This window comes from Gymnodraco acuticeps, unplaced genomic scaffold (assembly GCF_902827175.1).
Source record: "Gymnodraco acuticeps unplaced genomic scaffold, fGymAcu1.1, whole genome shotgun sequence".
In the NCBI taxonomy this organism is placed as follows: Eukaryota; Metazoa; Chordata; class Actinopteri; order Perciformes; family Bathydraconidae; genus Gymnodraco; species Gymnodraco acuticeps.
The window spans coordinates 1-15,000 of record NW_022991172.1 but is presented as its reverse complement, the minus strand read 5'-3'; the positions used below and the strand labels follow the sequence as shown (position 1 = coordinate 15,000).

Here is a 15,000-nt window from a genome sequence, read left to right as displayed (position 1 = left end):
TATGAAGTCAGCACAAAAGTGAAACGGATATATAACTGGGTCAGCTTCAGTGGAAAGTGCTGTGTGTGTCAGGTGTGTGTAGTAGGCCGGTACACACTCCTCAACTGAGTTTTGTAGACCTACAGTCGTGTTCAGTAGGTCTGTGTTGTAAGAATGATCATCTTGAGAAAATTACACAAAGAAAACGTGAACATCTTGAAAAACATCATACATTTTATTTGTGTATAATCTAAAAGAATAACATTTAATGTATTATTCTTGATTCATCCATGTCATTGAAGAGAGATGTAGTATCTTGAATACATGACCCTGATATCGCAGGAGCTATTCCTAATAACTCTTGTCCAATCAGAAGAGACTTGTTTTGATGTAACGATATATTGACAAGAATACACAGATGAATGTAATGGTGTTTGGAGATTAGACCCCGTTGTGCAGGGGTATCATTTGGGGGAGTGTCAGAAGCCCATAAACGCCCGTTAAATGTCTCTTAAGGGCTTCCGTAGTTGTGGTGTTTTCATGTCTCCAATTATAACTGATAATAAAGCTGTGAATCATCTCTTTTTAAACGTGACGTGTCGAGACGTATTCTATAGGCTACTTCTGGAAGTTTTGTGGTTTGATTTTCCATCTTGTTTCTGCATCACTTCTGTATTCCCACATATCATCATCATCATCATCATCTGAGCTTTAACCATCAAACACCCCGAGAAATCCCCGAGTGAGTGGAGAGCCTTTGATCAGCAGAGCGCGTGGGCAGACGTCACAACGCTCAGTTAGGAAATGAAAAGTGCTGCTCTTTGAGATATTGTTTGCAAAGTCAGTTTTAATTGGGTGTTAAAGGTCTCCTATTATCTTCCTCTTCATCAATATATCCCAGGTCTCAGATATAATCAGAGCCTGTCTCTGATTGGCTGAAACACCAAACAGATCATTGCAGCATTACCCATAATCCCCTCTGTTTTAGCCCTGTTTCAAAAGTGCTGATTCTCTGTCTGTTACTGTAGATGAAAATAAGGAGCCCCTCCCCACGCCCCTCTGAGAGACATTTGGTTACAAAGAACTCAATGGTGCTCTAGGAGGAGATTCAGGTGATAAAGGGGGGGGGGGGGGTTACCTTGGTTGCTGATTGGCTAATGGTTACACAAGAGGCACATGTTGATGGAGAGGAGACATGGAGAAGAGGGGACACATGTTGATGTAGAAGAGACCGTAGCCTCTCAGTGCAGCTAGGTGTCTTCTCCTCTGCCAAAGCCCCTCTTACCTGTGGGGTTCCCCAAGGCTCTATCCTGGGCCCCATCCTCTTTCTACTGTACATACTGCCCCTAGGTTCAATTCTCACAAAACACAACATCCCCTTCCATTGTTACGACGACGATGTACAGATCTATCTGCCACTCAATTCAAATGTCAACTCACTACAGCAGTTGATGGACTGCTTAGCAGAGATCAAATCCTGGCTGAGCCAACATTTCCTCAACCTCAATGAGAGTAAGACCGGGGTCATCTTTTTTGGACCCCCACCTCCAGCCTCCCAGGTTGATATTCTGGGCTCCCTCCAAAATAACATCCTCCCCTCTGTCACGAACCTTGGAGTGACCTTCAATAGCGCTTTTAAAAATGTGATAAGCAGGTCAGTACCGTAGTCAAAACCTGCTTTTTTAAATAAGACTATTGGCTAAGACCAAGTCGTTTTTATCTTTTAAAGACCTAGAAAGGGTTATTATGCCTTTGTTACCTCGAGACTGGATTACTGCAACGCTCTGTATGTGGGTATGGACCAGGCCTCAATTAGACGCCTCCAGCTAGTTCAGAACGCAGCTGCACGTCTTCTGACTGGCCATAAAAAGCGTGACCACATCACCCCAATTCTGGCTTCATTGCACTGGCTTCCAGTTCGGTTCAGAATAGATTTTAAACTCCTTTTATTTGTTTTCAAAGCCCTAAATGGGCTGGCTCCTCCGGCCTATATAGCTGAACTCCTCCAGCGCTACACCCCAGGCAGAGCCTTAAGGTCGGATGATCAGCTGCTGTTGGTAGTGCCTAAGATCAGGCTCGAAACCCGAGGGCACCGAGCCTTCGCAGCGGCTGGCCCCAGGCTCTGGAACACTCTGCCCCTCCATGTGAGGTCGGCCCAGACCCTGGGTTTTTTTTAATCCACTCTTAAAACACACTTCTTCTCCCTGGCCTTCTAGTCAGAGCGGAGCACGACTCCTGACTTTTCCCTGTGTTTTTTATATCTGTTGTAATTTATTGTCTTTTATTGTGATTGTAGTATTTATTACATGTACAGCACTTTGGCCCGACCAAACATCGCTTTTAAATGTGCTTTATATATAAACTTTGATTTGATTTGACATGAAGAAGAGGGGACACATGTTGATGTAGAAGAGACATGAGGAAGAGGGGACACATGTTGATGTAGAAGAGACATGAGGAAGAGGGGACACATGTTGATGTAGAAGAGACATGAAGAAGAGGGGACACATGTTGATGTAGAAGAGACATGAGGAAGAGGGGACACATGTTGATGTAGGAGAGACATGAAGAAGAGAGGACACATGTTGATGTAGAAGAGACATGAGGAAGAGGGGACACATGTTGATGTAGGAGAGACATGAAGAAGAGAGGACACATGTTGATGTAGAGGAGACATGAAGAAGAGGGGACACATGTTGATGTAGAAGAGACATGAGGAAGAGGGGACACATGTTGATGTAGGAGAGACATGAAGAAGAGAGGACACATGTTGATGTAGAAGAGACATGAGGAAGAGGGGACACATGTTGATGTAGAGGAGACATGAAGAAGAGGGGACACATGTTGATGTAGAGGAGACATGAAGAAGAGGGGACACATGTTGATGTAGAGGAGACATGAAGAAGAGGGGACACATGTTGATGTAGAGGAGACATGAAGAAGAGGGGACACATGTTGATGTAGAAGAGACATGAGGAAGAGGGGACACATGTTGATGAAGAGGGGACACATGTTGATGTAGAAGAGACATGAAGAAGAGGGGACACATGTTGATGTAGAGGAGACATGAAGAAGAGGGGACACATGTTGATGTAGAAGAGACATGAAGAAGAGGGGACACATGTTGATGTAGAAGAGACATGAGGAAGAGGGGACACATGTTGATGTAGAAGAGACATGAGGAAGAGGGGACACATGTTGATGTAGGAGAGACATGAAGAAGAGAGGACACATGTTGATGTAGAAGAGACATGAAGAAGAGGGGACACATGTTGATGTAGAAGAGACATGAGGAAGAGGGGACACATGTTGATGTAGAAGAGACATGAGGAAGAGGGGACACATGTTGATGTAGGAGAGACATGAAGAAGAGAGGACACATGTTGATGTAGAAGAGACATGAGGAAGAGGGGACACATGTTGATGTAGAAGAGACATGAAGAAGAGGGGACACATGTTGATGTAGAAGAGACATGAGGAAGAGGGGACACATGTTGATGTAGGAGAGACATGAAGAAGAGAGGACACATGTTGATGTAGAAGAGACTTGAGGAAGAGGGGACACATGTTGATGTAGAGGAGACATGAAGAAGAGGGGACACATGTTGATGTAGAGGAGACATGAAGAAGAGGGGACACATGTTGATGAAGAGGGGACACATGTTGATGTAGAGGAGACATGAAGAAGAGGGGACACATGTTGATGTAGAAGAGACATGAAGAAGAGGGGACACATGTTGATGTAGAAGAGACATGAAGAAGAGGGGACACATGTTGATGTAGAAGAGACATGAAGAAGAGGGGACACATGTTGATGTAGAAGAGACATGAAGAAGAGGGGACACATGTTGATGTAGAAGAGACATGGAGATAGAGGGGACACATGTTGATGTAGAAGAGACATGGAGAAGAGGGGACACATGTTGATGTAGAAGAGACATGAAGAAGAGGGGACACATGTTGATGTAGAAGAGACGTGAAGAAGAGGGGACACATGTTGATGTAGAAGAGACGTGAAGAAGAGGGGACACATGTTGATGTAGAAGAGACGTGAAGAAGAGGGGACACATGTTGATGTAGAAGAGACATGAGGAAGAGAGGACACATGTTGATGTAGAAGAGACGTGGAGAAGAGGGGACACATGTTGATGTAGAAGAGACGTGAAGAAGAGGGGACACATGTTGATGTAGAAGAGACGTGAAGAAGAGGGGACACATGTTGATGTAGAAGAGACGTGAAGAAGAGGGGACACATGTTGATGAAGAAGAGACATGAAGAAGAGGGGACACATGTTGATGTAGAAGAGACATGAAGAAGAGGGACACATGTTGATGTAGAAGAGACATGAGAAGAGGGGACACATGTTGATGTAGAAGAGGACATGAAGAAGAGAGGGGACAACATGTAGATGTAGAAGAGACATGAAGAAGAGGGGACACATGTTGATGTAAGAGAGACATGAAGAGAGGGGGACACATGTGATGTAGAAAGAGACATGAAGAAGAGGGGACACATGTTGATGTAGAAGAGACATGAAGAAGAGGGGACACATGTTGATGTAGAAGAGACATGAAGAAGAGGGGACACATGTTGATGTAGAAGAGACATTAAGAAGAGGGGACACATGTGATGTAGAAGAGACATGAAGAAGAGGGGGACCATGTTGATGTAGAAGAGACATAAGAGAGAGGGGACACATGTTGATGTAGAAGAGACATGAAAGAGAGGAGGGGACACATGTTGATGTAGAAGAGACATTAAGAAGAGGGGACACATGTTGATGTAGAAGAGACATGAAGAAGAGTGGACACATGTTGATGATAGAAGAGACATGAAGAAGAGGGGACACATGTTGATGTAGAGAGACATTAAGAAGAGGGGGACACATGTTGATGTAGAGAGACATGAAGAAAGGGGACACATGTTGATGTAGAAGAGACATGAAGAAGGGGGACACATGTTGGGAACACATGTTGATGTAGAAGAGACATGAAGAAGAGGGGACACATGTTGATGTAGGAGAGACATGAAGAAGAGGGGACACATGTTAATGAAGAAGAGACATGAAGAAGAGGGGACACATGTTGATGAAGAAGAGACATGAAGAAGAGGGGGACACATGTTGATGAAGAAGAGACATGAAGAAGAGGGGACACATGTTGATGTAGAAGAGACATGAAGAAGAGGGGACACATGTTGATGTAGAAGAGACATGAAGAAGAGGGGACACATGTTGATGTAGAAAGAGACATGAAGAAGAGGGGACACATGTTGATGTAGAAGAGACATGAAGAAGAGGGGACCATGTTGATGATAGAAGAGACATGAAGAAGAGGGGACACATGTTGATGTAGAAGAGACATGAAGGAGAGGGGACACATGTTGATGTAGAAGAGACATGGAGAAGAGGGGACACATGTTGATGTAGAAGAGACATGAAGGAGAGGGGACACATGTTGATGTAGAGAGAAGACTTGAAGAAGAAGGGACACATGTTGATGTAGAAGAGACATGAAGAAGAGGGGACACATGTTGATGTAGAGAGACTGAAGAATAGGGGACCACATGTTTGATGGAGAAGAGACATGAAGGAGAGGGGGACACATGTTGATGTAGAAGAGACATGAAGAAGAGGGACACATGTTATGTAGAAGAGCATAAGAAAGAGGGGACACATGTTGATGTTAGAAGAGACATGAAGGAGAGGGGACAATTTTATGTAGAAGAGACATGAGGAGAGGGGACACATGTTGATGTAGAAGAGACATGAAGAAGAGGGGACACATGTTGATGTAGAGAGACATGAAGAAGAGGGGACACATGTTGATGTAGAAGAGACATGAAGAAGAGGGGACACATGTTGATGTAGAAGAGACATGAAGAAGATGGGACACATGTTGATGTAGAAGAGACATGAAGAAGAGGGGACACATGTTGATGAAGAAGAGACATGAAGAAGAGGGGACACATTTTGATGTAGAAGAGACACGAAGAAGAGGGGACACATGTTGATGTAGAAGAGACATGAAGAAGAGGGGACACATGTTGATGTAGAAGAGACATGAAGAAGAGGGGACACATGTTGATGTAGAAGAGACACGAAGAAGAGGGGACACATGTTGATGTAGAAGAGACACGAAGAAGAGGGGACACATGTTGATGTAGAAGAGACATGAAGAAGAGGGGACACATGTTGATGTAGAAGAGACATGAAGAAGAGGGGACACATGTTGATGTAGAAGAGACATGAAGAAGAGGATTTTGCATAATATGTGACCTTTAATGAAATGTCCTCTACAGAGTTAAGATGCAGCGCAAACAGGAAGCTGATGGATGTGAGGAGGAGGATCAATGATGCTGCCCGCTGCCACACAACCAGCAACACACAGGTGACACATGAGACACAAACACAGGGAACAGATGTTTGTGTAGAACCGAGAAATACAGCACAACGTTCTTTACAATGAGAAATAATCAGAGGTGGGAAGTAAGTTCCATTTGGTTTTACCACTGTGTACTTTTACTCCACTACAGTTCAGAGGTACATGGTGTACTTTTCCTCCACTCCATGTATTAAATACCTTTAGTTACTTTACAGATGTGGATGAATGATGTGAAATCTAATCAAGTGTTGAATCAGACTTTAGTTCCACCTGGAGTAAATCCACCAGCTACCCTGCAGTATACAAAGTACTTCAAACTAGCTACACCTTCACCAGCTTTGAGAACACTTTCATGATCAATCATTATAAAACATATCATATATATTATTCTGAGATGGACCAATCTGCACAACGACTACTTTCACTGTCTTTCACTATATTTTGATGAGAATACTTTTCTACTTTCACTTGAGGAACATTTTGAATGCAGGACTTTTACTGTAACAGAGTATTCCTGCACTCTGGTACTTCTACTTTTACTCAAGTAGATCTGAGTACTTCTACTTTTACTTTTACTCAAGTACAAGATCTGAGTACTTCTACTTTTACTTTTACTCAAGTACAAGATCTGAGTACTTCTACTTTTACTCAAGTACTTTCTACTTTACTCAAGTACAGAAGTACTTCTACTTTTACCTCAAGTACAAGATCTGAGTACTTCTACTCTTACTTCACTCAAGTACAAGATCTGAGTACTTCTACTTTTACTCAAGTACAAGATCTGAGTACTTCTACTTTTACTCAAGTACAAGATCTGAGTACTTCTACTTTTACTCAAGTACAAGATCTGAGTACTTCTACTTTTACTCAAGTACAAGATCTGAGTACTTCTTACTTTTACTCAACGTACAAGATCTGAGTACTTCTACTTTTACTCAAGTACAAGACCTGAGTACTTCTACTTTTACTCAAGTACAAGATCTGTGTACTTCTACTTTTACTCAAGTACAAGACCTGAGTACTTCTACTTTTACTAAAGTACAAGATCTGTGTACTTCTACTTTTACTCAAGTACAAGACCTGAGTACTTCTACTTTTACTAAAGTACAAGATCTGTGTACTTCTACTTTTACTCAAGTACAAGACCTGAGTACTTCTACTTTTACTCAAGTACAAGATCTGTGTACTTCTACTTTTACTCAAGTACAAGATCTGAGTACTTCTACTTTCACTGTGCACCTGTAGAAGGTCAGGATGCTCTCTGTGGAGCACCTGTAGTTATTTAGGTGTTATTTCTGTTTCCTTTCAGTCACGTGAGGCAGCTGAGCAGATTTCACCTGAACACTCCTGAGGAGGACGATGAGACCATGAGCTCCGAGGACCCAAACCCTCACCCTGTCTCCTCCCATCGGGACCCAAACCCTCACCCCCATCGGGACCATGACCCTCACCCTGTCTCCTCCCATCGGGACCCAAACCCTCACCCCCATCTGGACCATGACCCTCAGCCTGTCTCCTTCCATCGGGACCATACCCCTCACCCTGTCTCCTCCCATCGAGACCCAAACCCTCACCCTGTCTCCTCCCATCGGGACCCAAACCCTCACCCCCATCTGGACCATGACCCTCACCCTGTCTCCTCCCATCGGGACCCAAACCCTCACCCCCATCGGGACCATAACCCTCACCTTGTCTCCCCCCATCGGGACCCAAACCCTCACCCTGTCTCCCCCGGTTCCTCCCTCTCCAGCACCCAGAGGCAGGACCTGAAACACAGCCTCCCCCCTGCTGGTTTCTGCTGCTACCAGCCCGCCGGATACGGCCTCAGGTCAGACCCCTCTTTTAAAGGTCTCCTATCATGCAAAATGCACTTTTTCATGTCTTTTATACGGTGGGTCGACATTTAAGAATTATGGAAAGGCTACTCCTTTAAGCCCCTGTCACACTGTCCCGAAATTGACACCCGATGGACACACGATAAAGGAAATGTTCAAATTCGGCTGTGATCGTAGCAACATCGGGCCATTCGTGAGGGCATCTTAAGCCATCGTATGACCGCCAGTGGAGTTTCTCAGGCTCCGGCAGCAACTTCGTGAGCGGCAACTTCGTAAGGCACTCGTGAGGGTATCTTGTCAAGTCGTGTCATCTTCGTGTTATCATCGGTGCATTCGCCCTCACTCTGATCGGGGCGAATGCCCGATGGAACAGATGATAACAAGATGCCCTCACGATGGCCTTACGAAGGGCAAAATTGACACACGAATTCAACACGAAAATGAAGCTTCTCAAGGTCCTTCGGCAATTTTTTGCATGCCAAAGATTTTGCCACCGCTCACGAAGTTGCTGCCGGAGCCTGAGAAACTCCACCCGCGGTCATACGATGGCTTAAGATGCCCTCACGAATGGCCCGATGTTGCTACGATCACAGCCGAATTTGAACATTTCCTTTATCGTGTGTCCATCGGGTTGTTTTATTGCACAACAAAATCATGTAAACATATTATGTAAACAACCCAATTTGTGTTCTGTGAAACTAAAAAGGATATAATATATTATTTTGAAGGACAGTTGACAGGAAGTTGTTGTTGTTATGGAAACAACATTACGGAGAAAACGTAATATCTTCTACATATAAAGACGGATAAAGTAAAGAACAAAGTCTGAAGATATCAGTACAGTATCATAGTACTGTAACATAATTGTTTGTTACTTTCGTTGCAGTTGTATGTCTTAAATGTCATGTAAATGTTGCCTTCGTGTGTGGTTCGGGGGCATCTTCGTGCGAAAATTCACAATTCAATATTCGGGTGTCAATTTCGGGACAGTGTGACGGGGGCTTTAGGGAGAACATGCTGTAGTGTCTGTGAAATGTTGTTTTGACTTGCACTTCAGGGCCACCATACCGTTCTACCTAAAGCATGCATACAAAAGTATTAAAGATACAAAAATGATATTTTTTTTTACAAAATACACATCCTGTAACAGTTCTGAGGATTTATTGCACAGTTATTAACGGCATGTATACATATTACACATAGTTGGTATTTAACCACAAGGTGTTATAGTCTGTGTTCTTAGTTAACATCAAGCTGTCTTTGCTCTTTTCTGCTGTAACAAATTCTGATTCTTATCTTCCAGCCAGCCCACGCCCTTCCCCAGCCAGACGCACCCCCCCGCCGCCTGGCTGCACCCCAGTTTCTCCAGCAGCTGGTCGGGGGGGTACCCCAGCAGCGGCTCCTCCCCAGCAGAGAGCTTCCTGTCTGGGTACAAGTTGGTGTCCAGCAGCCTGGAGCAGCCTTTGTCTCTGTGCTCCAACCCCCCCTCTGGGAACCTGTTCCACCACACGCTGTCTCCGTACTCCTGCGCTCCACCGGGGGCCGCCTGCTTCGCCCAGTTACCCCCCGACCCCTTCAGGGGCCCCAAGCCCTGGCCCCCCCCCCAACACCCTGCATACAACCCCTACTGTGAGTCTGCTATAAAAACTAGAGTGTAATTGTAGCTCGTTTCAATGTAAAAACAAAAAGACAAGGAGGGTTTTTAACACTAAACCTCTACTTTGTAAGGTTTCAGGTTTTACTGTATATCAGTATGTAGTGTCTCTACTTTAAAGAGTGCTCTCCTGCTGATGTTCAGGTGTATATCAGTATGTAGTGTCTCTACTTTAAAGAGTCCTCTCCTGCTGATGTTCAGGTGTATATCAGTATGTAGTGTCTCTACTTTAAAGAGTCCTCTCCTGCTGATATTCAGGTGTATATCAGTATGTAGTGTCTCTACTTTAAAGAGTCCTCTCCTGCTGATGTTCAGGTGTATATCAGTATGTAGTGTCTCTACTTTAAAGAGTGCTCTCCTGCTGATGTTCAGGTGTATATCAGTATGTAGTGTCTCTACTTTAAAGAGTCCTCTCCTGCTGATGTTCAGGTGTATATCAGTATGTAGTGTCTCTACTTTAAAGAGTCTTCTCCTGCTGATGTTCAGGTGTATATCAGTATGTAGTGTCTCTGCTTTAAAGAGTCCTCTCCTGCTGATGTTCAGGTGTATATCAGTATGTAGTGTCTCTACTTTAAAGAGTCCTCTCCTGGTGATGTTCAGGTGTATTTCAGTATGTAGTGTCTCTACTTTAAAGAGTCCTCTCCTGCTGATGTTCAGGTGTATATCAGTATGTAGTGTCTCTACTTTAAAGAGTCCTCTCCTGCTGATGTTCAGGTGTATATCAGTATGTAGTGTCTCTACTTTAAAGAGTCCTCTCCTGCTGATGTTCAGGTGTATATCAGTATGTAGTGTCTCTACTTTAAAGAGTCCTCTCCTGCTGATGTTCAGGTGTATATCAGTATGTAGTGTCTCTACTTTAAAGTGTCCTCTCCTGCTGATGTTCAGGTGTATATCAGTATGTAGAGTCTCTACTTTAAAGAGTCCTCTCCTGCTGATGTTCAGGTGTATATCAGTATGTAGTGTCTCTACTTTAAAGAGTTCTCTCCTGCTGATGTTCAGGTGTATATCAGTATGTAGTGTCTCTACTTTAAAGAGTCCTCTCCTGCTGAGGTTCAGGTGTATATCAGTATGTAGTGTCTCTACTTTAAAGAGTCCTCTCCTGCTGATGTTCAGGTGTATATCAGTATGTAGTGTCTCTACTTTAAAGAGTCCTCTCCTGCTGATGTTCAGGTGTATATCAGTATGTAGAGTCTCTACTTTAAAGAGTTCTCTCCTGCTGATGTTCAGGTGTATATCAGTATGTAGTGTCTCTACTTTAAAGAGTCCTCTCCTGCTGATGTTCAGGTGTATATCAGTGTGTAGTGTTTCTACTTTAAAGAGTCCTCTTCTCTTCAGACCCTGACTCCAGCAGACCTCCTGGAGCCGGATTCTCTCACATGTGAGTTTTTATTATTACTTCAAAGATATCTGTAATATAGTTAGGAGACTAACCGGCGCTCAGGTTATCAGATGTTGCTGCTAACTTCCTTACTGTTTGGATTTTATTTTACTATTTTATTTTTATACTTTTAAGATTAACTTTTCTTTTTAAATAAACAGGACCTAATATTGTGAGTTAAATGCATAAAAAAACTTTAAAATAAAAGCAATAAAACGGCTGAAAGTGTTCAAAAAGCCAAATAAATATGTACATTTTTGTTAACTCATCTGATTTCCGTGTCTGGATCTCTTGATAGACATGATATTGAATCTATAATCAATCAGACCCCCCCCCTCATGTTGCATGTTTCTAGTTACTTAATTAGAATGAATAACGTATTTCCTGCAGAGACTACATGGCCCCCGCTAAACAGAAGCAGCCTCACAACACGTCGCTGTCTCTGGAGCAGAGTGAGTGCTCAACATCACATTACAGTTCATTACAGATTCATTACTAAATATTATTTACAGATTCATTACAGATAAATTACATGTTATTTTACAGATTAATTACAGATTATTTACAGATTAATTACAGGTTATTTTACAGATTAATAATGCTCTTTTCATTATAACACCATGCTCTCTGATACAGGGAGGGTCTTCGTCACGTATGAAGCGGACAACGATAAACACGTGAACGAGATCATAAACTTTGTGGCTCTGCTGCGACACAACGGCTTCGACACACACGTACGTATAAAGTTTATTTGAATGTTTTCTCACAGGAGCTTCTGGATGTTTAAAATAACGTTTCTGTTTCAGATCGATATCTTTGAGCAGCAGTTCAGGAGCATCAGTAAGATCGACTTCATGGAGCGCTACCTCAGTGAGGTAACGAGCTTTAGAGTCAATGAACACCTCAGGAGGACGTGTGAATTTTAGGACTTGAAACTTTCTTGTTTGTAGACATAAAGGTTTAGACTTGAGACTTACGTTTGAATTTAAAGTTAGAGAGATCTGGGTGGGACGGGAAGTTTAAGACTTGTGATTTGAGAGGTGAGGCGGGAAGTTTAAGACTTGTGATTTGAGAGGTGAGGCGGGAAGTTTAAGACTTGTGATTTGAGAGGTGAGACGGGAAGTTTAAGACTTGTGATTTGAGAGGTGAGACGGGAAGTTTAAGACTTGTGATTTGAGAGGTGAGGCGGGAAGTTAAGACTTGTGATTTGAGAGGTGAGACGGGAAGTTTAAGACTTGTGATTTGAGAGGTGAGGCGGGAAGTTTAAGACTTGTGATTTGAGAGGTGAGACGGGAAGTTTAAGACTTGTGATTTGAGAGGTGAGACGGGAAGTTTAAGACTTGTGATTTGAGAGGTGAGACGGGAAGTTTAAGACTTGTGATTTGAGAGGTGAGATGGGAAGTTTAAGACTTGTGATTTGAGAGGTGAGACGGGAAGTTTAAGACTTGTGATTTGAGAGATGAGACGGGAAGTTTAAGACTTGTGATTTGAGAGATGAGACGGGAAGTTTAAGACTTGTGATTTGAGAGGTGAGGCGGGAAGTTTAAGACTTGTGATTTGAGAGGTGAGACGGGAAGTTTTGAGTTAAAGACTTAAGGCTTGTAGGATCCAATTAGAGACTTGTTTGAAACTTGAAGATTTAAACTGGAGGCTTAAGAATTAAAGGTAAGACTTGTGTCCGTAGACTTGAAGGCTAAGACTTAAGGGTTTAGACTTAAACATTAGTACTTGAGATTCAAGACTGTATGGTTGTGACCTTGTAACTTTAGACTTCAAGGTTAAGACTTGTGACCTTGTGACTGGAGACTGAAGGGATAAAACTAGACTTGTTTGAGATTTAGGGGTTGACACTTGTGACTATGAAAAAAAGACGTGAGACTAAATGGTAAGACTTGTGACTTGAGACTTGAAGGTTAAGACTTGAGACTTGAAGGATACGACTAGACTTGTTTGATAGTTGAAGGTTAAGGTTTGAGACTCAAGACTTGGGACTTTAAGACTTGGGACTTTAAGACTTGGGACTTTAAGACTTGGGACTTTAAGACTTGGGACATGTGTACGTTACACCTCTGTGGCTTTTCTTTTTTATTAGATCAAACATGTTTTATGAGGCAGGTCGAGTTAACAAGTCTTTTGCACCCCTCCCTCAGAAAGAGTACCTGATCATCATCATCATCAGTCCCAAATACTACGAGACGGTGACGTCCTCAGTGGGGGGGCTGGAGAGCGACGAGAGGACCTTCAACACCGTCTACATCCACAAACAGGTCCGAAACACACTCACGTTTATAAAGATTATATAACAAACACTCTCTGACATCTGTGGTTTATTGGGGCCCAGAAGTACATTCTAGTTGGTATAGGACAGTATGGTATGTTGCATCCCAGTGATGGCGAGGGGAAAGCCAGTTGAACTTGATTGTGTTTCCTCTTCAGCTCCAGAATGAGTTCATCCAGAACGGCAGCAAGAACTTCAGGTTTATTCCCATCGTGTTCCCCGGGGCGAAAAAGGTGAATCATCTGCTGTTACTCGGTGTGATGACACAGACACACTGATAACACACACTGTACAATCACAGGCTGCCAACCATGTGAGGAGCCTCCAGGGAGCGGGAGCAGGGTGAACAATGAACGAGCAGAGACCACCAGGAAACTCCCCGCTTCATTACTGGCATGCAAACAGCAACATTCTTCATACTTAGTGTGAGGGTTGAATCGATTGAATATGCAGATGAGTGTGGTTTTGAACTTGTGCTAACTTGCATACATTTCCAGAACTGAATGTGAACTCTGGATGAAGTCGCTCAGAAGATTACAATTCCTGTTTTTATTTGCTTTAATACTTTAACTATCTTATACTTGCAGTTTAGCACACTAATTATGGATCTATTTTTTTCTTTATAGTCTTTACTGTTTTTATCTATGACAAACATGGGCGGCGCAAGAGATTGTCTTTTGGGGTAGTTTCATAGAGGGCGCTCAAACAGGGTTTCCCCATTAAAGGAGACCTATCATGCAAAATGCACCTTTGTACGTCTTGTATACATGAACATGTGTCCCCGGTGCGTCAGGGAACTCACCAAGTGTCAGAACACACAACCCTCTCTCTTTTCCTCCGTACCCACATCTCTAAAAACGGGGCTTGAACGGATCTGACACAGACTGATCCAGATTTGAAAATAGTCTGACGTCAGGAGCTCCGCCTATATGGCCAACTCTCCACCAATCAGGGGAATGAGGGGTTGCCGTGGCATGGTAACATGACGCTCGTAACTCCGCCCCCTCCTTTGCAGGGGGCGTGGCCAGCTGCAGCGCATGCAAAGACAGGGTGGAGGAGAGCAAAATAGAGCGAAATGAGGCATGGCTCAAATGCATGATCTGTTTGGCATTTTGAAAAAGAAAACGTATAAATATACCTTAGGTACGGCCCTACAATATATTATTCAAATATAGCATGATAGGTCTCCTTTAAGGTACCGGTCGCTACAGTGGAAATTTCTACTGCAACACTCCCCACTCACACACACGCACGCACACACGCACACACAGTGCACCCGCGACTGTTGCAATGAAGGCTCGATAATCAGCTCACCGCATATAGGTGTAAGCAGGGGTAAAGTGCTATTTGTACAAGTGGGGGGTGGTCCTAACCTCCTTTAGGGTGGACCTCGCCTCCTCTAGGGGGGTCCGGGGGCCTGCTCCCCCGGGAAGATTTTTTTTTTAAATGTTGACGTTAAAAGCATCAATCTGGTGCAGTTTGAGAGCAACAT

The 15,000-nt window shown here is 43.4% G+C and overlaps 1 protein-coding gene across 3 annotated transcripts in view; it reads left to right on the top strand.

Moving 5' to 3' along the window:
- Nucleotides 1-13,741, top strand: part of LOC117560712 (adapter protein CIKS-like) — a gene marked incomplete at its 3' end in the record, with an annotated part of 14,845 nt that extends 1,104 nt beyond the window's left edge. The window contains 9 exon segments of one of the 3 annotated variants that reach the window (XM_034237653.1): nt 6,281-6,369; nt 7,673-8,191; nt 9,502-9,827; nt 11,188-11,230; nt 11,621-11,682; nt 11,867-11,964; nt 12,037-12,105; nt 13,381-13,497; nt 13,667-13,741. In XM_034237653.1, coding sequence (XP_034093544.1) covers nt 6,332-6,369; nt 7,673-8,191; nt 9,502-9,827; nt 11,188-11,230; nt 11,621-11,682; nt 11,867-11,964; nt 12,037-12,105; nt 13,381-13,497; nt 13,667-13,741 — 1,347 coding nt within the window. 3 annotated transcript variants of the gene reach the window in all.
- Nucleotides 13,742-15,000: the final 1,259 nt, after the last annotated feature.